We start from the raw sequence: 22530 nt of genomic DNA, 5'->3' as shown, positions 1-22530 counted from the left end.
AAAAATATGTACAAATAAGCTAGAAATTTGAAATAATCAACAGAAGAAAGGTAGCAGAGCTAAGGAGGATTGGGAAAGACTTCCCAGAGATGATAACATTTTAGCTGGGACTTCTTGAAAGAAGTCAAGTAAACCAGAAGATAGTCATGAGAAGGGAGAGCATTCCATACCTGACAGTGAAAATGCTCAGAGTTGTAGATGATGCATATTATTTGAAGAGGCCCATTTCACTGGATTACAAAGTATGTGTTCGGGATATGGATGGGGGGCAGCAGGATGTAAGGTATATGATACCTATGTTGGTAAACATTGGCCCTTGAACTGTGTTCAAAATACTACTTTTGGTATATGCTAACTGTATGACTCTCGATAAGTCACTTATCCTACATAGAAGTACAATTTTTATTTTTTGGCTGAGGCAATTGGGATTAAGTGTCTTGCCCAAGATCACACAGCCGGGAAATGTTAAATTCTGAGGCCAAATTTGAACTCAGGACCTCCTAACTTCAGGCTGGTGCTCTATCCACTGTACCACCTAGCTGCCCCTTAGAACTATAAATTTTGATGAATTATTAATCTGTATCAATGGAATGTTTTTCCATATCAAGCATTAGGTAACAGGATGAAGTTTTAAGTCAAGGCCAACTCCCTTGTCCCCCAAACTAGCACAGTATATATGCTATATACTATTAATCCACACAACAACCTTTTGAGGTAGGAAGTCTTATAATCCATGTTTAACAGCTGAAAAAAGTGAATCTCAGAGGAATTAAATGACTTGGCCAAGTTACTATAGCTTAGTGGTGGATCTAGGATTTTCCTCACTTACATGAAAGAAGGAAGGAGAGAATGTGAGAGAAGAGTTAAAATTGTACATCTCCTAATCAGGGATTACTAATTTGCTTGAAAATGGACAAATAATAATAGTTCACATTTCCATACTATTTTAGGATTAACAAAGCATTTTTCTTGCGTGCCAAATGCTATATATCAATACCTCACATATTCCTTTTCTTATCTCATTCAGAGGGATTTCTTCACCCAAAGAACTTTTCCATAGTAGACAATTTAGTCCGGTATTCATATGCCTTAAAAACAAAGAAACAAAAATAAACTAATGATTCTATTTATTATATTATCTTCCAATTCTTTTAGATTATTTGTTGAGCATTTATTTAAAAAAAATTTCTATCTGCAGAATAGCAAGACAGAATAACATTTCTTGCCATACCACAAAAGGCTGTGAACAAAATGTTCCTACTTGCTTAACAAAGCAGTACTATGAGGTAGATCATAAAAGCATGATTATCTTTATTTTGCTGATGAAGAATTTAAGGCTCAGACTTTATGGTGACTCAACATTGTCAGAACCAGAACTGGACCCAGCTCTCCTGACTCCAAACTCAGTGTTCTTTCTAGCATTCCACACTTCACTGATGGTATAGTGTAGTGATATCAACTCATATAGAAACTGGGCATGCTGCGTATTGATTTAAAACATCTATTAACATTATTCACATTTTATTGTGTTTTTATTGTTAATATTGTCCAGTTTCATTTTAGCCACATATTTGCTTTATTCTGTAGAACTCACTGAGACAATGGGAATAAAACTCATGAATATATTGTGTATGTCTTAAGAAGAATCTCTTGTCTCTCTTGCAAAAAAGCTCATTATAATGTAGCTCTCTGGGGAAGTGAGAGGTCCAGAACCTTCACACAGGGACTACTCACCAAATTCTCATGTACATACTAGCTTCTCCTATGCAAATGGGTGACATTCACTGGTTCTTATTCAAATACCAGGTGTAGATGACTGAGTTCAGTTAAATACAGGTGGTTTTTCTTGGGAATTTTGTGTATATGTGTGTACATATACACATATACATATGTGGGTACATACATGGGTACATGTATATTTATGTGAACATTGAATATGGGTATGGCAATACAATCCATTTCATTCTGTATCATTGGATTTCTGTTTTATTAGTTTGAATAGTCTAGTCAGATAAGAGTCTCTTTTGCAATATTATAGAGTGACTTTAATTGTGAGTGATTTCATTCTGCCCCTTTTATGTTGAAGCCAGGGGCTTGCATCATGCAACAGTGAATTTGGACAGATTTTATTTGCATGTGAATCATAGCTTTTCCAGATGAATGTCACTTACTTGGAATTTTTGTCTGACTTTGTTTTTATTTTTGTCTCCTGGGTTTTTCCATTGGGTTCTTTGGCTAACCCAGAAATAAGATTAAAAAAAAAAAAAAAAAAAAAAAAGGATTTTTTTGAGAAAAAGTTCAATCTAACTAGAGAAGGGTTTGAATTGGCAACTAAAAAAGGAGAATGTTATGAATGTGAAGGGGAAAAAAAGAAAACAGATGCTTTATTTTGCTTTGAGGGAGGGACTGAGGCCAAGTCAAATTGAGAGCTCTAATTTAGGAATGGTGTTATTACAGGTCATTGGGAGTTAGTTGCTAGCTAAATTGGGAGGCCATAGTCACATGAAGAAGCAGCAAAGACAGATCACATGGTGTCAATCCAGGATATCTTGTAGAATGAAGACTTATTTTATTTACTATACAATTGAAATATATTTGGTTTTACATTGAAAATACTTTACCATCTTATTGGAAACTTATTTCTCACTCCTGTCCATTAGGATTTCTTGCAGCTAGTTAATGCATATACTGGTTTTCCCAATATGTATAACTCCAGTAGCTTTATTTTGGTGCTGGAATCTGTTCAGTGATAAGTAGTTTAAATTGTGTGCCAAATGCTATATATCAATACCTCACATATTCCTTTTCTTATCTCATTCAGAGGGATTTCTTCACCCAAAGAACTTTTCCATAGTAGACAATTTAGTCCAGGTATTCATATACCTTAAAAACAAAGAAACAAAAATAAACTAATGATTCTATTTATTATATTATCTTCCAAATTCTTTTAGATTATTTGTTGAGCATTTATTTTAAAAAAAAATTTCTATCTGCAGAATAGCAAGACAGAATAACATTTCTTGCCATACCACAAAAGGCTGTGAACAAAATGTTCCTACTGAAAACACTGCAGACTTCTGGTTTTCTTGTCTATGTTAAGGATTGGCTATGAAGGGCAGTGGCAAGCAGCTGCTTTTTCCTTTAAGAGTCAGGTTTCTGATTTATATGAAATCCCAAGTAATAGTGCTCTACTTCTTCTTCTTCCTCCTCCAGCTCCCTCTTTTTCTCTTATTCTCTCTGTCTTTCTATCTACTCTTTCTTCTATCTCCATCCCTTTCTTCTCTCTCTTTTTGTCTCTATATCTGTTTTCTTGTTTGTGCTCTTTTTCTATCCTGCTCTCCGATATCTCCTGTTTATCTCTCTTTCTCTTCCTCTCTCTGTGTGCATGTCTCTTCCCCCGCCCTTTCTCTTTCCCTTTCTCTCTTTCCCTTCCTTACTCCCCCCTTTCCCTATTTTCTTAAATAAGAGACTATAGAGGGAGGAAACAGTTAAATTTTGTAAATTCAATTAAGTCCTAGTCAAGTTAGTGCTCATGGTCAGCCCTAGAGAGAGGGGTCAAATTCTATAAGGGTCACAATTAGTAGGTCTGTGACATAGATAGTTCATGTGGTGTTGCCTAAGGCATGAGAACAAGCAATGCTTGTTATCAAAGTTAGGAATAGAAGGCGTTTGGAAACTTTCTAAAAAAAGGCAGTGAGGTCCACTGGACTCTTCAGGACTAGTTAGTTATCTGCCAAGAGTCTTGGGTTTAATTCCTGGCTCCACTACTAAATTGCTTGATGATCTTGGGCAAGTCATTCAGTTTCTCTGTGTTTATCAGTTTTCCTTATCTGACAGAAAGATGGTGTTGATGATTTTGATCTATGAAATCTATTACAGTAAAATACAAATCAATCAAGAGATAGCTATCTTTTTAATGAATCAGAGGCAAGATGTTTCCAACCTATGAGGAAGAAAGGTGGCATATAAACTCAAATCATAATTAACCAGTGCTGAGGCCTCTGTCTTTGTAACACTGCTGGTCATTGCTCTCCTATGAGTCACCCACCACCCTCTGACATCACAATCCCCTTCCCACACACTCAACAATGGGGAGCTATGCTCAGAGGACACCAGGGGAGGGAAGAAAAAGAGGAGGGCAAGGTGGAGAGGGAGGAGATGGAGTAATCCCTTATGTTATAATTCCATCAACCCACCGATTTTTCACTTACCATCTGGTTCAACTGTAATGTGTTCAGCTCCATATGACCTGTGCAGCTTCTGTATCCTCCCTCAAAGATTCAGCAAAATATTATGGTCCCAGAATCCAAGAGAATTTCAATACTGTTGCTGAATATCTCACAGCACTGTGTCTTCAGACCTCTGAATTGATGCTGGAAGCTACTTCTTCACCAAACTGCCATCAGGAACACTCAATCAGAGGTAATATTCTGGCAGCTTAGCTCAAGATTTTTCTGGCTATCCAAATAGAGACTTAGAGGTGGAAGTGATCTTAGAAATCATTCTGATTCAGCTACTTAATTTTACACATGAGGAATTTTACATATGAAGAATATGGTCTTCAAAAAGTAAAGGGACTTCCTTAAGATAAAGGAACTTTATCATTATCTTTCTGTGTGATTGGAGATTTTTAGGAAATTTTGTTTCCAGGGATTTTATTTTGTTTTTGTTTTTTGGGAGGGAAAGGTGGGGCTTTGTATTTGTTTTCTATTTGTTGAAAGATTATATAAAGCAAAAATATAAACTAGGTCATAAAAGACATTTTTTGCTACTTTAAGTGCTATTTCCTTAAGTGTAAAACAGGGAAAACTGTTTTTCAGGTTTTTTCAAAAGATGAGGTATTTGTACCAGTCAGTAAATATTAAGGGCCTGCAACATGCCATTCACCCTGCATTATGGGCCAGGCATTGTGCTAAGTGTTTGGGATAAATACAAAGAGAGGCAGTCTTGCAAACAACTATGTATAAGCAAGATTCATGCAGGATAAACTGGAATGATCAACAGAGGGAATGTGTTAGAATTCATGGGGACTGGGAAAGACTTCTTGCAAAATTTGGGATTTTAGGTGGGACCTGAGGAAGCCAGGAGGCAGAGATAAAGGAAAACATTGCAGGCATGAGGGATAGCTAATTTAATTCCCAGAGTTAGGAGAATGGAGTGTCTTTTGTTAGAGGAACATCAAGGCAGCCAGTTATTTACTGGGTTGAAGAATATATGGTGAGGGGTGGTAAAATATGAGAAGACTAGAGCTGGGGGTGGGAGAGTTAGGTAATGTATAACTTTGAACTTTGAACACAGAGGATTTTTATTTGACCCTGGAGGTGATAGAGAGCCACTGGAGTTTGTGGAGTAGGGGAATGGTAGGATCAGACCTGTGCTTTAGAAAAAATCTCTTCAAGTAGAATAGAAGGGAGATTTGGGGTCACCTGCAGATTTAGTAATAGTTTTGCAAGAGTCTTGGACAAGAGGTGAAAATGGAGCAAATATGAAAAATGTTATGAAGGTAGCATTGTCTTGACAATAGATTGGATATATGGGGAGATAATAATGAAGAGTCAAATGAGGAATAATTGGGAAAATGGTGATATCCTCTAAAGTAAATTGTAAAGTTAAAAAAAAAAAAGGATAGTAAAGGAAGTTAGGAAGAGGGAGGATTGGGGCTAAATGAGTTTAGTTTTGGACATGCTTATTCTAAGATACCCTTATGGGATAATCCAGCTTGAGATATCCAATATTGGACACCTCAATACTGAGGTGGAGATGCACAACTGGGAGTCAACAGAGTCAGAAGTTGGGGCCCAATTAACAGATTTGAGAATAATCAACATAGAGAAGATAATTGAATTCATGACAGGTGATGAGATCACTAAGTGAAAGAATATAGAGAGAGAAGAGAAGAGTCCAAAACAAAATTCTGTGGAATGCCCTCGCAAGTCTGCCCTTCTCTGGATTTTCTCTAGTTTATCAAAAAATTTCCTAAAATGTAGCAGCTAGAACATACTCCAGATATGGTCTGAATGATTTGAATCTGAGATATACAACCGAGCTCTAGTACTAGTAGTGTTATTATGGCAAAGTCACTTAAGCTCAGTCTCCTCATTTGTAGAATAGGGAATAATAATACTTGCTGTCATACTTCATAAAGTGGATGTGAAGAAAGTACTCTGCAAATTACAAAGTGCTAAATGTTGATTTTTTTTTAGTTACACCACTGCTTTTATAAATTTGGGTTGGGGGGAAGGAGGTTCTCTCTGCAGTTCATCTGATATAGCCACAAAATAAAGCCATTCAAGATGAGATTTTAATGTGTAAAAGAGATATATCTATAGCAGGTAAATCCTTTATGAGGTAGACAATTCTTTGGTCTGAAGAAGGGCATAACTCTGTTGGATGAGCAAACAAACTAGCCATGCATCTTGAAGATTTAAATACCTGCGTTTCAGAAGTTCAGTTGTTGGAAGCAACTGAGACCATGCTACAAAGCCTTTGTGGAGGAAGGCCCTGTAGGAGGGAAAAAAAGGTCATTTTTCTCTTCCATTAACCTCATCATGAGACATGTTTGAACTGTGGGAGAAAATATGTCCAGCCTGTATCAGAGAGAGACATAGGTGCAGAGACACAAACTTGGGATCTGGAGGGACTCAAGGTAAGAGAGAGGGCTTCCCTTGTGGTAGAAAGGAATTGGTAGCTATGGACTCCAGAATTGAGGAGCCTGAGAGCCCACCTACTTAGCCCACCCAACAGAGATACTGCATCTAAGGGGAGAGCTGCATTAGGACTCTACGAAGAGAGAATGGATATTAGATCATGTGGTACTAGGAGTTGTGAATTATATATCTTTTGCCACACATGTTTTTTCTAGTATTAATAAAGGTCCTCTGTAATTTGAGCCCACACTTCCTATGGATGCTATATGACTTATTTGGGGAATATTTTGTAATACTATTCTTAGTAAATGCCTTTGCTAAAGGTTATTTAAGTCCTCTTGACAGGTCCCAGAGGTAGTGGGTTCTAATCTCTTTCATAGATTTAATCTCAGAACTCTGTGGAAAATGGATCTATCTTCTTTCTGCAATTTCTCTCAGACTCTAGCCAGTTCTCACTCCTATAGAACTCTTTCCTCTTTTTTAAGCTGATTCTCCTTAGTCCCTTTGAAACAGTGAAGTTCTATTTTTACCTGTATAGTAGATTTCACTCTAATAATGAATGAATTTCCATAAACCTGATTTTAAATTCTTAAGACTACCAGTGTTGCCAAGGGCTATTTGCTGAACAACTATCAAATTGCTTTGGGCTTATTTGGGGGTTCCCCATTTTCGAGCCTTCAAACCTTTCTAATTTTCCCATGTAAGATGGATGAAATTTTAGAAATATTGGTAATTTGTTTCCAAGTATGAGATCATTAGAAAATAATGACAAAATTAATTTATAAACATTTTTCCTGAAACGTTTTTGTGAATATTGAAAATTCTTATTAAAACACTTTATTTTGGCAAAACACGATTTATCATGGCAAGGTGGGGAATAAATGATTGTGGGGCAATTTTTTTTTCTTAGTGAGGTAAAAAATATGGAGACAAAGCCAGAGGGCACAACTGTTTCTATACAAAAGAGGAGCACAAACTTCACAACAACTCTGTGAGGTAGATGCTATTATGATCCTCATTTTACAGTTGAGGAAAATGAGGCAGGTAAAAGTTATTTGCCCAAGGTTACACAGTTTAGTATCTGAGGAATTTATTTGAACATCATCCTGATGCTGGACAATCCCAGTCTGCTATCTATTGCCACTTAGATGCAGATACTAGTCAAGTCAATGAATATTTTTAAATACTATTTACCAGGCTCTGAGCTAAGTGCCTTTCACTGTGGCTAGTGAAAGAACTTTGTGCTCATCCTTAAGACTATTTATTCTCTCTGAGTCCTGCAAGAAAGAGAGTAGAAGGTGGCAATATGAAAGTGCTCTTCATTATTTTAGAATTCTGAACTTTTAAGTTTTAGACATTCAAGAAGGTCCCTTTAGTGCCTAGAAATAATGTAGGACTCTGGACTGAGTCATCTTGCTATTGCTGGAGAAACTGCATTGTATAGCAGATAGAATGTGGAATTTAGTGTTAGTATAAGTCCTGCCTCTGAGCAAATCATTTAATAGGCCAAATAAGAATAAAGTTCACAAATATATATGAAATTTCCAACTTTAGTGTATACTATAAATATCAGTTGTTACACTATACAGAAAGGGTCTCTAGCTGGTCAAATGACACTGAAGGTATGCCTGGTTCATTGTAGCCCAATTTCACTTGAAGTTTAAAAATGGGGTTTTCTTAAAAACTATCTCTAGTCCTCACTCCAAACTCATAAAAGTGCCTATCCCCATAATAATTAAGAGACCTTTTACCATTAATCCTCCCTCACTTTACCTCCCCTCTACCTCATCATTCTATGAGACTTGAGGGAAATTAAAAGTCATACTTCATAGAGACTGGGGATCCCTGCTCTGAAACAATAATTGTTACACTGGGAAACTGGGACCTGGTGACAGAACATTCAAGAACATTCAAGTGCAAATATCAGGAGAAAAGGCCCAATCTCACCAAGCTTTGCTTTGGAGCAAAGTATACTATTAAAAAGGATTACATTTGTATTTATTTGAGATCTCTTAGTGTTGACTAAATAGCCTCTAAACTTAATACAAAAGGGAAAATGAGTCTCTGACTCCCTCTACAGGTCTAGACTTAATCAAGATTGCCTAATTTTGTTTTAAGGAATTGCACTTGTCCACTTGTCCAACTTTTCTCATTCTAAATTAAACCATTGTTAATTTGTAATGAAGAATAAGAAAAAACATTAAGTCACTTACCCTTCATCACAATAAATCATGCTGAGTTTTAAAAAAATATTTCTACAGCAATCACATATCACAGAGGAAGAAGATATTTATAAACTAATTTTATCATCAATTTTCTGTTGATCTCATATTTTGAAAGTATAAATGCTTGTCCAATGAAAGAATAGCAATTTCAAATTAATCCACTTGTAATCTTAGCATTCACATACTTGTTGAATTTTGGAGGAATTTTTGAAGATTAATTTCTAAGTTAATTTTTTGAATCATTTTGATTGTGTAGAAATAGGTGACCTAACATTTTGCTAATGACTTGAGAAAGCCATTCTCTTTTACAGGAGATAAAAAATGCTCAGTTCAGGGAATTTTTATTTCTAGACACTTTTTAATATTGATACAGCATTTAGTGTTATCTTGATATTGTTCATAAATTTCATTTTAACCTCATTGATGCAGAAACATGGGGAAATTAAAGCAATTTGTTTGAGATTATATATGCAAAGGATAACTCAGAATTAAAACACATTCCCTTTTCATTTCTAGACTTTGCATAGTGTACTGAAACCTTTTTCATTATGAAATGTATCAAGAAATAAAGTCCATAAAATTCAACATGAATATTTTTATGGGATAGGGAGAAGCTTCAATAAGGATCTTTTTTAAAGTTTTAAAAGCACTTTTTATTTTATTTTATTTTATGCTGAGGCAATTAGGTTTTGTTGACTTTAGCAGATAGACACGGGTAGGACATGTTAAGTGTCTGAGATCAGATTTGAACTCAGGTCCTCCTGACTTCAGGGCTGGTGTTCTATCCACTGCACCACCTATCTGCCCCCTAAAAGCACATTCTTGAGAGTAATTTGTGAAACTAATATATTTGATATGAGAGTTACATTTCTGCCGTGACTTGATTTGCTCAATTCCTTCCAAGACACTGCCTCTATTGATTCACAGATCTGATAGAGGTTGAGACTTAAACATTCTGTTGGTGAATATAATAATAATATTTCAATTAGATGAACAAAACTATATTTATTCTTGGAGTTTTCAGACTGTGTTCCTTGAAACATACATTGACTTACTCAAGACATAATTGTACAAAGGGTGTTTCTTCTCCTCTCCTCCCCCATGTTTGTATAAAGACAGTATACTTACTCCTATAAAATAGCAATGTAAAGTGGATTCTTTTTGAGTTTGAGGTAACATTGGGAACAAAAAAGAGAAGAAAATTAACCTTAAAATCAATAGGATCTAATCTTCTTACTATTTAGATGGCCTTTACATCTTAAAAGGGCTTAACTGGATATCCATTTTTAAAATGATTTATTAATCCATTAATCAAAAGAAAAGGATGATTATACATCTTTTCACCTCTGATTTTTGTTGATAATCTTAGGAGATTCAATTAAGAACATAGTCATTTATAGTCAGAATCTTTTTATAGTCAGAATTTTTATCCTGAGTTTTCATGTGCTTTTTTTCCTTCTCCAATAGATGTTCTTGAAAGTTGTAAAGTCATATGAACTATAATCTAATTCTGCTTCTGAATGTTAGGGAATCCCTAAAATTTTTATTATGAAGGTTATTTTAATAAGCATCAGTTACAATTAGGAAAGCACTCATTAAGTGCATTAACTGATGCAGTGGTGTTTTCAAGCACATGGGAAAATTTTTCATTTTAAATGGTATTGAGAAAATTTAGCCCAGAGTAAAAACAATTTTAAATTGAGCTAATCTTTTTATTCTTAGCTCTGAAATGTTTCTGTTTTGGTCTTAAATTAAAGAATCTTATACCAGCATAATGCAGGCTCAACAGAGATGTGATACTAAATATCTTATTGCTCTGTGTCTTTTTTTTTGGTGGAATTAACAACAAATAGTTTGCAGCTGAATAAAATTTCTGGGTAATCCATCCAGTCCATTTACTAGACTGAGTTATGGTAAAACAGATTTCTGGTCTGGAAAGCAGAAGGTACCTATAATAAATACAAATAAGAGTTGTGACCGTGAAAAACACTAGCTATCAATTGAGGGTAGGGACTGGGCTTGTGATTTCATTGATATAGAGAATTCTTAGTTGAGAACTGCATTAAAGGTTGACCAACTTCTGTAATGTAGATCTTAGAGAGTTGCCAAAGATCCTAAAAGAGGCAGTAGCATGCTCAAGGTCACATGGAGCCAATATGTGTAAGAGGCAGGATTTGAATCCAGGTTTGTAGGCCTATCTTCACTATGCCCTCCTACTGCCTCTACTTAATGAAAATGCATGAGAAATATGTATACACAATCTCCTTCAGATTAATGACTTCAAAAATTCAGCATGGATTCCCAGGTAAAGCCAATGAGACTTAGGTTCTATGATCATAATCTTTGAGACAATAGTTCTACCTTCATCTTAGAAATCATTTTTCTTCTGGTAGAGGATGTTCCTTGCTCTCTGGGAGAGCTACCATTTACTGGACCTTACTTTAGGGATATGCCAAGCATAAGAGTTAAGTGAAACCTTAGGGACATAAACTCCATTTGGTAACTGTAAATAAAATAATATAAGCAGGAAAAGAAGGTAGGTCATTGGAACCCAGGGACATTTTCTCTTCAACTGTCTATCTACCTAGGTAGAACTGGGTCTCAACCTGGAAGGATCTAGTATTGGAAATCAAGCTAAGCAGAAGGTTAACAGGTATCATAAGGGTAGGAAAATAAGGGGTGGAATCAAAAAGTCTGGCTATGATAAAACAAAACAAAACAAAAAGGTATTTTAGGCATCCAAAGCAGAGCCAAAATTCCAGGAGGTTTGAGAGTCACCTAGCTAAACAGAACCGATAAAGGGTGGTAAACACTGATCTAAGAAAGGGGACTCTGTTCTCTGACCTTTCTATGCTGCCTACCAGAAGAGGCTCACAGGTGAACTTCTAGATTACTTCACAGAAGTTCTCTAGAAACAATAATGAATGGTGGTGGTGGTGAAAAGGGTCTTCTAAGGATGCCCAGTAATAGCAGTATGAGGTACGTACCCAGTACTCAATCAAATATTCCCTTCTGTTTCAATGACCATTTAAGCGAAATCCCCAATGATGAACTTTCTGAGGTCTAAGAGGTAACCAAGAAGAACAGAGGGCCCCATTGAGATCAGGGATAGCCTGCATCTTTTCTATTAGGTCTGTAGGTACACAAGGGATTGTCATACACTTTTAACAGTAATTATTGATAGCTGTTAACATTCATGAGAAGTTAATAAAAAAAAATGGAATAAGTTGCTATCTTACTGTGGTTCCTACAACACTGATTTCTGTCTCTTTTTAATGAACTTTGAGGACAGTAAGAATGGCAGCAGAAATAGAACCTATATTTAAAAGGGGGCTTCTATTTTCTGTCATCTCCTTAAAACTCTTAGTATTCTCTATATACATGCACTACAGCATGTGATCAGTAGAGACCAATGTACCACCTGGGCATCTAGGCAATGAAGTGGGATACAATGCTGAGCCTAAAGTCAGAAAACTGTTGTTCATTTGCACCTGACTCTTCGTGACCCTGAAACCATAGCATGCCAATGCCATCCATGTGGTTTTCTTGGCAAAGGAACTGGAATGGTTTGGCATTTCCTTCCTTCTCCAGTAGATGAAGTAAGGCACATAGTAGGTGTCTAAGGACAAATTTGAATTCAGGTCTTTCTGAACTCCAGTCCCAGCTCTCTATCCACCACTAAGCCAGCTACCTGCCTTAAGGTCATGTGGCTTTAGATACTTATTAGTTTTGTGACCTCAGACAAGTGACTGAACTGCTATTTGCCTCACTTTCTCCATCTGTAAAATGGGGATAATACCTATTTCCCAGAGTTGTGAGGGAGAAAATTAGATATTTGTAAAGCATTTAACACAGTACCTTCCACATAGAAGGGCACTGTACATAGTATAGTTATAATAATAATAATTGCCATTATCATTATTGACTATTTCCAGTTTTACATGCCCATGTAAAATGAATATTTCATGCTCATCCAACCCATGAGTCCTCTACAGCAGAGGTCTCAAATATGTAGCTTGTAGCACTTCTGAATGCAGCCTGAATCAGAAAAAAAAAATTTAATTGGGAAATATTTAACAAAATAAAAGTTCACCAAAACTAAGATAATTCATTTTAAAACTAAGTTAATACATGGCCCAGAGGGATCGTTATAGATGGTTTAGTGGCCCAGCTTCTACTTCAGTTTTGATACTACAATGCTTTTAGATATTTTTCCTTTGTTATCCAGACACCAAACCGTGGTTGCTGAGGCCAACACCAGTTGCCAACTTGAAAATATTTGAGAATGCCTCAGAATCCATTAAGAGGCTTTTTTTTTTGGGGGGGGGGACTGTTTGTGGCTGCTTTGCTGTCACCTTCTGCCTTTTTCCAATCTATAAGAGTCTTGGCCATGTTGTTTGTGAGGCATGTAGTTATAAAGAATTGTACTTGTTTAGAAAATTTCATAATATATTTTTTCTAGGAAATTTTTTTTTCTTTCAGTTCTTCATATAAATTTCTTTAGCACCTTTGACAACTTAGAAACTTTGGTTTTTCTCTCTTCCAACAATCTTGGTTCTTGTTTAACAAATACCTTTTAGTTGTGTGCATTTATTTCTAAGTTATTTCTTGCATGAACAAGTTGTCTAAATGCAGTTGTAAGAAACCTTCTATGGTAAATGTTATTAAACTGAAAAAACAAGGGTATAATAAAATAACAATTTAAGTGTAATTTCCTAACAATTGAAGCCCTTAAACACTCATTTACCATTATGCTGTATTAATGCCACATTTTGAACTCTCACTCACCATTGTGCTGTAATAATGCCACACTTTGTTTTCAAATACTCTCTCTTGTTACTCCAAGAATCCTTGGGGTAGTTTTTAAAATCCTCATAGTCTTTAATTATAGTTCTTCTTACTGCTTCTTTGTGTTCTGTTTTATAAATTGAATTCATTAGCTTTTAGTTTGATAAAGCCCCCCAACAGACATAGCTGGGCTCTTTACACACTGAATTTGACAGTGTTAAGAATGGTATAATTTTAGTGCTGCTATGGAGGTGGGTTAGCAGTCAACTGCTCTTCTATTCTAGGGCTTACTTTCTTTTTGCAAAATCATGACCTGAGTGAATATTGTTAAAGTGCTTCACAGAAATGGATAATTAGGGCTATGAGGTCTTTTTTCATGAGTGGAATCTTGGCGTGAGTAAATGTAAGAGGGTGGGAAGAACATTTGAGCTTTTAAAGTCAGAGAATCTGGTATTCTACTCCTTACTAATTTACATGGCAATTTACTTTATCTGTCTGGGCCTATGAAGTATTAAATAGTTAGACTATATATGTGGTATCTAAAGTCCTTTCTAAATTCAACAAACATAGCCCAGCGTCTTACTTGACTGTTAGAAGGGTCTTCTGTTTAATCAAATCATTCCCCTACCTGGCTAGTGGTACAAGCTTCTCAGTCTCTTTTTGTGTGTCTCTTTCTCTCTGTGTCTCTCTCTATAATACTCTCCATCTCTCTTACCCCATAATAGATAAGACAGATAGATAGATGGAGAAATGGAGAGATACATACATAAATATATGTATATATATGTGTGTATATATTTACACACATAGAGAGAAACATATACTTAGTACTTATATGAACCCTAAGCAGGTCATGTTTACCTTAAAGGCAATGGCAAACCACTCCAGTGCCTTTGTGAAAAAAAACTCCATGGACAGAATTGGTGTGCTGTTATCCATGAGGTCACAAAGTATTGGACACAACTGAATGACTGAACAGCAGCATATCTGGTGCTGGGTCCTATTTAGTATAGAATTTTAGCACCTACTCTACTGTATCAATGTCAGATATCCTATTAACATTACATATGTTCTGTGGATACTTTCTTCTGTAGGTTTTCCTGATGTTTCTCTTTGCTGATTCTCTTCCTATTTATTTGTTCTAGATATCTTTTGCTGAATTTTTTTTTATCCAAGCCACACCCACTAACCTTGGGTATTACTCGTATTACTCCATAGACTATTCTCCTCCCTCAATACTTCCTAAGTCAGTTAATGATCTCATCTCTTTATCTAGCCCTAATCCTAACTTTTCTCTTTAACTCGGGCTTTAGTATCAAACTAGATGTCCCATAGACATCTCAAATTCAACATGTCCAAAATGAAAACTCATTATCTCTCACTTCAATACCTCCTCTAGTATTAAGGCATCATCATTCTCTCAAGTAATTATTCAGGTTTAATAGCCTTGGGAACCTTAACATCTCACTTTTAGCACCACTGTCTCTCATATCCAATCTATTATCTAGTTTTGTCTACCTTTATGGCATCTCTCATGTATACCACTGTTGTGATACTGGAGCCACCTGTCAGTGGCTGCTGGAGGTCTAACTCAGACCTGTAGAATGGATCTCTTCATGTGAGAGGATGATGATGATGATACAAGGAGACTGAGAGGCAGTTGCTATTCTCTGACCTCTCCCCTTAGAGGCAGTTGCTGTTGCTGACCTCGCTCCTCTTCCCCTTGCCTCCAATTTATTTCATTCCCAATCCACAAGGAACATCTGCATCAGCAAAGGCTGCTTTGCAACTCCTTCAGATGTTAGGATTCACAACTGTGGAGGCTCTTGGAGAATTTACCTGCCCCCTTACTTAGGCATGGTCCGTAACATGCCTCCTTTTTTTCCAATTCATGCAACTGCAACCTTGATCCAGAACCTAATTACCTCACTCCTGGACTAATGCAATAGCCTGCTTATTGGTTTCTCTACCTCAAGCCTCTCTTCATTCCGCCTGTCCTTATGTCACCTTTCAAAGTGATCTTTCTACAATTCAGATATGATCATTCCACCCTTCTCACGCAGTAACTAAATTTTATTGCCTTGTTATTACTTCTATGCTCAAATATAAAATTCTGTGATAGTTAGTCATACTTGACACAGCACATTGAATGTATTAAGTGTTAAATTATGATGAAAGGGTATGTAAGTATAGTAAAAGTGAAAGTATCATTTATTCTGATGCTACGGACTCAATTATCATGGATTTCTCAATTTAAGATCCTCTGGGAACCAATGGCTTTCTCAAGTTTTTCTTTGTTTTAGAAATAATTTTATTAATATGAATGGTAGAAGTATTTTAAGTTATTTATCTCTTATTTGGCAGAGTTTAAGGTAGAAAAAGATGAGAACAAAACACGGAATAGGTTTGGGTGAAGTGTCCTTGTCATATTTTGGGATCACAGGATCTTAAGATAATAGGTTATAGGATTATAGATTTAATTAAAATCATATATATTTTGAGAAGGAAGGGGAGATGAGAAGTGAAAAAAGTGAAAGGATTTATTGATAGGTTTGCATCTACCTAAAAAGAGGGTAGCAATAAAGATGTCTCCTTCCCATTCTGGAATTCTTCTATGCAAAGAGCAATACCCATCTATCAGTTGTGGAAATAAGGGGACTAGGCCATGGACCTTCTTGTTTTCCTGTCATCTTCATTGTACTTACTCTTCTTCTGATTATCAGTTTGATTCCTGTGTAGAGAATATTTGTGTAAAGATTGCATGTATTTAGTATGTAGCATCTGTTGTTCTTGCTTATTTTTAGCTCATAATTAAAAACAAGCACAACATAATACAGGATATTTATAGATGAGATACAGATAACTTTAAAAGTCATGTTGAATTTGTACAGGATGATCACTTTTCAGAAAAAATGACATAAAAGTAAAATTATTCATAGAAACCATTCTCTTGAATTTTATTTACTACAATTTTCATTGTTTTAATTTTATATTTTGGAGAGGAAATAAACAACTTGGTAGGAAGTTGGTTTTTATTCAGACTTTTTTCTCTCCTTAGTTTCTTTTCTAGTACTTCTTCAGATTGTTACAGAACTTAATAAAGAAAAGTTGTTGGAATTTTTTAAATTTATTAAAAAAATTTTATGCTAAGTATTAAACTGAAAAACAAGGGTATAATAAAATTTCAAAATAAAAAATTATCACACAGCATGCTCATTGAAAATGATAAAAATTGTATGATCTAAAAATCAAATAATTATACAAGATAGTATGTTTCCACTTTTATATTAAAAGTAGTCTGCTTTTTGTTACCAAATAGAAACTCGTACTCTAGTGAAATTAGCGTCAGATAATTTTGTGTCAAGAAAATGAAAAGTAAAACTAGATAAAATTTGAAGCACAGAGTTAAAAGAGACTTGGAAATCTCAAAAATAATCCATTCCTTTGTCTTTCTCCTACAAATAAAATTTTAAACCAGAAATTTTTATCCTAGAGGGCTATATACTTCAATGTAATTGATTTCCTTTATAATTCTATGTATTTTATAAATTTAAAGACATTATATTTTAAGAAGTGATCCATATTGCCAAAGAGGATGCAATAATAAAATAACTAATGACTTTCTTTTTGGAGACCTGCATGGGAAGAAGGTTGTGTTACCTCTCTTGGAATTTCAACCCAATGATTTATAATCCAGAGAGACTGGATCTTTCCTAAGTCCAATATAAAGAAGTTTTATCAAGTACTTTGAAAAAGTAAAGTGCCATATAAATACATCACCTCAAATGTTTTCTGTTTTTAATATCCTTAGAGAAACTCTGCCCAGCAACCTTCTTCCTGAATTTAAAAACATTTATCTTTTAGCTCTTCATTATTGTTAAAGGATCTACTTTTTCCTATATCATGTAAGCTTTTTTTTTTTTTACAATTGCCAACTCATTAAGCTTGTGATCACCTATGACCTACTATGACCTTTAGGCCCCTTTTAAAATAAATAAATATTTATGTCTAGCTTCTTAAAATGGGCTTCTTTCATCTTTCAAAATTACCCTCCTTGTCTTGTGAATCAGTTTCCTGAAATGTGGGACTGATGTAGTGCCACTGAATCTTTGCCAAAAGTTACTGAGTATTTTTAGAAGGCAAGTTTTATCCACTATTTCTGTGGATAGGCAGTCACCCTACTTTTAAATGGTTTTTAATATTTATTTAGAGTTGCCTTTTGCTTTTTATGTCAGACATTTTTTTTACCTTCCTTCTCAAGCACTTAGTATATACTAGGCATTATGCTAAATGACAAGGATACAAAGCAAGGCAAAGAAAATAGTCCTTTCAAAGAGCTTACCATCTAATGGGGGAAATAATATACAACAAGATATATGTGTGTGTTTAAACACACATATATGATAAATTTGGGGGAGTAGAAGTAGAGGGAAGGCACTAAGATCAAGTAACAAGAAAGATTTAAAATTTACTGGGCTGACAGCCTGTGTAAGTGTCCTTCTATTGGGTTCTACCTCTCTGCTAAAAAATATCTCCTTTAAGGAAAAAATTGCAATTTAGGATAGAAGACAAATAGCTTACTTAGAATCTCTGATCAAAAGTGTTTTTGTTATTGTAGCTTTGGAATAACTGTACCATCAATCAATCTGATCTTGAATTAGTGGCTTAAGAGTTCCTTCTTTGATTTAGTTATACACAGGAATGGTGGGGAGAGATTATAATGATATGAAAGGACAATTATTTTTTCTGACAGTCATCTCCAGCTGTGAAACACAAATTTTAGACAAAAGCCAAGCTCTTTTGCTAATATTAATTTTATATAGAGAGATTTTACATCATTTTCATTTCTGAATGTATCCTTCCTTTTATCCTGTGAAATTATCTTTTTATAACAAAGAATGTTTTTAAAAAGAGAAAATACAACTTAGCTAAACAAAACAACATTTAACACCCACCTTCCCCCATGACATCTCCATATATGAATGTCCCATCAGCATTTACAATTCAATCTTTCTTTGTCAGGGTTTAAACCACATTTGTTTCATAGGCAAAAACTGAGGGTAGCAATGGGAGTTGTGGAGGACAGTAAACTTATTTGGGCTGTAGTGCCCTTATAGGCAAACACTTGATTATATAGTAACTCTGTTCTGTGCACTACCTGAGTCTCCTAGTCTTCTCTGTCACTCACAAATCTTTCTACCTTTTATGAACATCCAGTCTTCCTTTCCAAAGAAAATAAGGCAAAAATTTTTTCTACATTATCCTAAAGTACTGGCTGTATTCTTTTTGGCAGCTGTGGATTATGGGAGTGGGAAGATGGGAATCAAATAGCTCTATGGATAGGTAGGGTGTTTTTTCAGTGTTTTGATTTTTACTATTAGTCACTACAGAATCAAGCTGATAGCCCATTACTAGGAATTCAATGTAATGTATTATTTATAGCCCATTACTAGGAATTCAATGTAATGTATTCATTTGGGGGAAATAGGTGAGTTCTATAGACTAAGAATCCAAATCAAAGGAATTATCTCTTCAACTTTGTGTTTACAGTATTGATATACTTCAGGGGAGGTATATTTGTTCCAAGAATTTTTCTGTGTTTTCTGTTTCAGGAATCATTAACCAATGGCAACAGGAATCCAAGGATAAAGTGATTTCCCTTTTATTAACTCACCTGCCTTTGTTGAAGCCAGGAAACATTGAAGCAAAAGTGGAGTACATGAAACTGTTGCCTAAAATCCTGGCTCACTCCATTGAACACAACCAGCACATAGAAGAAAGCAGGCAACTCCTGTCATATGCTTTGATCCACCCAGCCACTTCACTGGAAGACCGGAGTGCTTTAGCCATGTGGTTGAATCATTTAGAGGACCGTACATCAGGGAGCTTCAGCAGTCAGAACAGAGGTCGGTCTGATTCTGTGGATTATGGGCAGACATACTACTATCACCAAAGACAAAACTCTGATGACAAGCTCAATGGATGGCAGAACTCTCGGGATTCTGGGATATGCATCAGTGCCTCCAACTGGCAGGACAAAAACCTAGGCTGTGAGAATGGCCACCTACCCCTCTACTCTTCATCTTCAGTCCCCACCACAATCAATACTATTGGTACTAGCAGCAGCAGCACAAGTGAGTAGTACCCTTAATTCTGTTATCATGGTTCTCATGGTCTAGTTTAGGCAGTTTGCTGTGGCATGTTCCCTTTGAAAATATCTACTAGTTGCGTTCTGTAACCTTAGGAAGAAAAGGGCTATTGATTTTAAGTTAGTTGTAAAAAATAGCCCCAGGGACCTGCATAACTCTTGCTTATTTTGACTCTCTTGTAGTATGAAGACACCAGACTGCTAGAAATGATTAATGGATGAGAATTAGCTTTAAAATGAAAAAAGGAAAAAAAAATCCAACAAATAACTCCGTTTCAAAGACAGGAGTACTTTTCACCCTGTTGATATTGGACTTTCTTTGACACTGAGTTCCCATGTTATTATCTCAACCTAACTTCTAACTTATGGATTAACACAGCCAGACTTACAGGCTTGTAAATTTCTTGTTTTATTTCACACCTGGATTGTGTCCTTCTCTGAACTTCCCATCATTAATTTCCAGGTACTGAGACTGTTTCCCTCCTTACTGGAGAGGAGAGACAAGTTTTGGTAACTCAAAATGTTTTTCTTTATTGTGGCTTGGTATGAATGCTGTGGAAACCCTTCTTGTTCTTAATCTATTTTATGAATAGTAGGAGTTGGGTATTACAAAAGGGAAGAGATATATTTCACTTGGTGGGAGGAGAAGGGAGGGTAAGGTAAGAAGACAATAAATAATCTTCTACTCCATGAGTCATACTTAGTATAGGACATTGACACTAGTAAATGCCTACCATTAGTATTTTTTATTTAAGGTGGTGACCAAAGTGACATGCATAAAATTTATCTCAATGGAGTTCAAATGTACAACCATAACCACTCCTATCCTTTCTTATGCAGTCTATGTTGCAAAATATCTGTGAATGTATAGCACTGACTGTGTAGAACAAGCTTTTTAAAGAGGGAAAGCTTTTTGTAATAAGATGATATGTACCTGTTGACATGCAAGAACCTGCAATTAAAAGATAGAAAAGCATTAAAATTATTATTGAAGGCTTCTTGGCTTCTGAAAGGTTTGCTTGAACTACTTACTGTGTTTTCTAAAAATGCCTTTTAAAAATCCTCTGGCATTCAATAGAATAGTAATTTTACTGTATAAATTGACATAGCTATTTAGCAGAATAATCAAGGTTGCCTTTTTCAGGTCCTATATCAATATAACTACAATTTGGGAGTTCTTGTAGGTTCTTTTAATTTTTTTAATTATATACTGTCAAAAATAGGTAATTATAACACCTTTTACTAAAGGGATTTTATTGAATTCTTTTTCCTTCACAAACTCAATAATAATCTAGCCATACATTGTTTTTCATGAGGCTCTGGCATAACAGGATGTGATAGGGTACATCCAAAGTGGAGAACAGAGTCCATTAGAGCTTCCTTTATTAAATCATGGGATTTTGTTATTCCTATAGAAACTATCAAAAGCTGTGAAAGATTTAGGGTTTCATGCTAATTTTTTTTTATTTAATAGCCTTTTATTTACAGGTTATATGCATGGGTAACTTTACAGCATTAACAATTGCCAAACCTCTTGTTCCAATTTTTCACCTCTTACCCCCCACCCCCTCCCCCAGATGGCAGGATGACCAGTAGATGTTAAATATATTAAAATATAAATTAGATACACAATAAGTATGCATGACCAAAACGTTATTTTGCTGTACAGAAAGAATCAGACTCTGAAATATTGTACAATTAGCTTGTGAAGGAAATCAAAAATGCAGGTGGGCATAAATATAGGGATTGGGAATTCAATGTAATGGTTTTTAGCCATCTCCCAGAGTTCTTTCTCTGGGCGTATTCATGCTAATTTTTCCTCTCTTGACAAGGGGATGGTATTACAAGTTATACTAAAACCAAAAGTTTTCTTGTGTCACTACATCTCTGGACCTCATGAAAACAAAAGATGATCAATCACCACCACATATCTGTCTCCAATTAATAAACATCTGGGAAGGATTTGACAAGAGAAATTTAACCTTGGTGAATAAACACAATTTAGTTAGGGTTATCAGATTTTTAGTAGATTGATGTTTTGCCATGGCCACCCAACCACATTGAGGGAATGAAATGAGAGATAATTCACATTATTCCCCAGCTGTTTTTGATCCTTGTATATTATTGGGCTAATATGTATTCAGTAGCCTTAATAGAGAATATGATTATGCCTTTTCAGAAGATAAAAAGACTAGCAGTAGAACTACAAGAACCTGTCATCTTATGCTTGGGCAGCCACATACCCCAGAAAGCCTCCTATAATCACCTTCTCCAAAGACTTTCATTCATAGACATTGTGACAACAGTAGTGACTCTATAATTGTAATGCCAGAGAAACTGAGGTAAGATAGAGATTAGAGTTTTTTTAATATTTTATTTGAAAAGGAGAGATTTACTAGGACCAAATGGATCCATGGTTTGGTCCCAGGGCTGAATGAGACTATTATCTTTAAGAATATCCAGCAAGCAATGTGAGTTCTCAATGACATATATATACATGTGACTCAGCTACAGGGGTGGACCGAGGCAGGGGCAGAATGCTGAGAGCAGGAACATGACAGGACTAACAATCAGGTTCTAACAGAGCCGGGGGGAAGCATTGTGATAAGTTTGGATTACAGAATGCAGAGAGGCACCCAACAGTCTGATGATGCCTAAGATAGAAGGTCTTTCTCCTTATCTTGATCATCATGATTATGAGGGAGGGGTGGTGTTGCAGGAT

The 22530-nt window shown here is 35.6% G+C and overlaps 1 protein-coding gene across 10 annotated transcripts in view; it reads left to right on the top strand.

The window, feature by feature from the left end:
* Positions 1-22530, top strand: part of SAMD4A (sterile alpha motif domain containing 4A) — a 332472-nt gene that overhangs the window by 122406 nt on the left and 187536 nt on the right. For 9 of the 10 annotated variants that reach the window (XR_004232060.1, XR_004232059.1, XR_004232061.1 and 6 more), the window contains exon 2: positions 19273-19794. Coding sequence is in view for 7 of the 10 variants with exons in the window: in XM_031952983.1 (XP_031808843.1) it covers positions 19273-19794 (522 nt within the window). In the remaining 3 variants the exon portion in view is untranslated. Of the gene's footprint in view, positions 1-4085; positions 4423-19272; positions 19795-22530 lie in introns of those variants that run through there. The other variant, XM_031952982.1, reaches the window with a different exon arrangement.

Source organism: Sarcophilus harrisii, chromosome 2, assembly GCF_902635505.1.
Source record: "Sarcophilus harrisii chromosome 2, mSarHar1.11, whole genome shotgun sequence".
In the NCBI taxonomy this organism is placed as follows: domain Eukaryota; kingdom Metazoa; phylum Chordata; class Mammalia; order Dasyuromorphia; family Dasyuridae; genus Sarcophilus; species Sarcophilus harrisii.
This window is presented reverse-complemented; position numbering and strand designations above follow the sequence as displayed.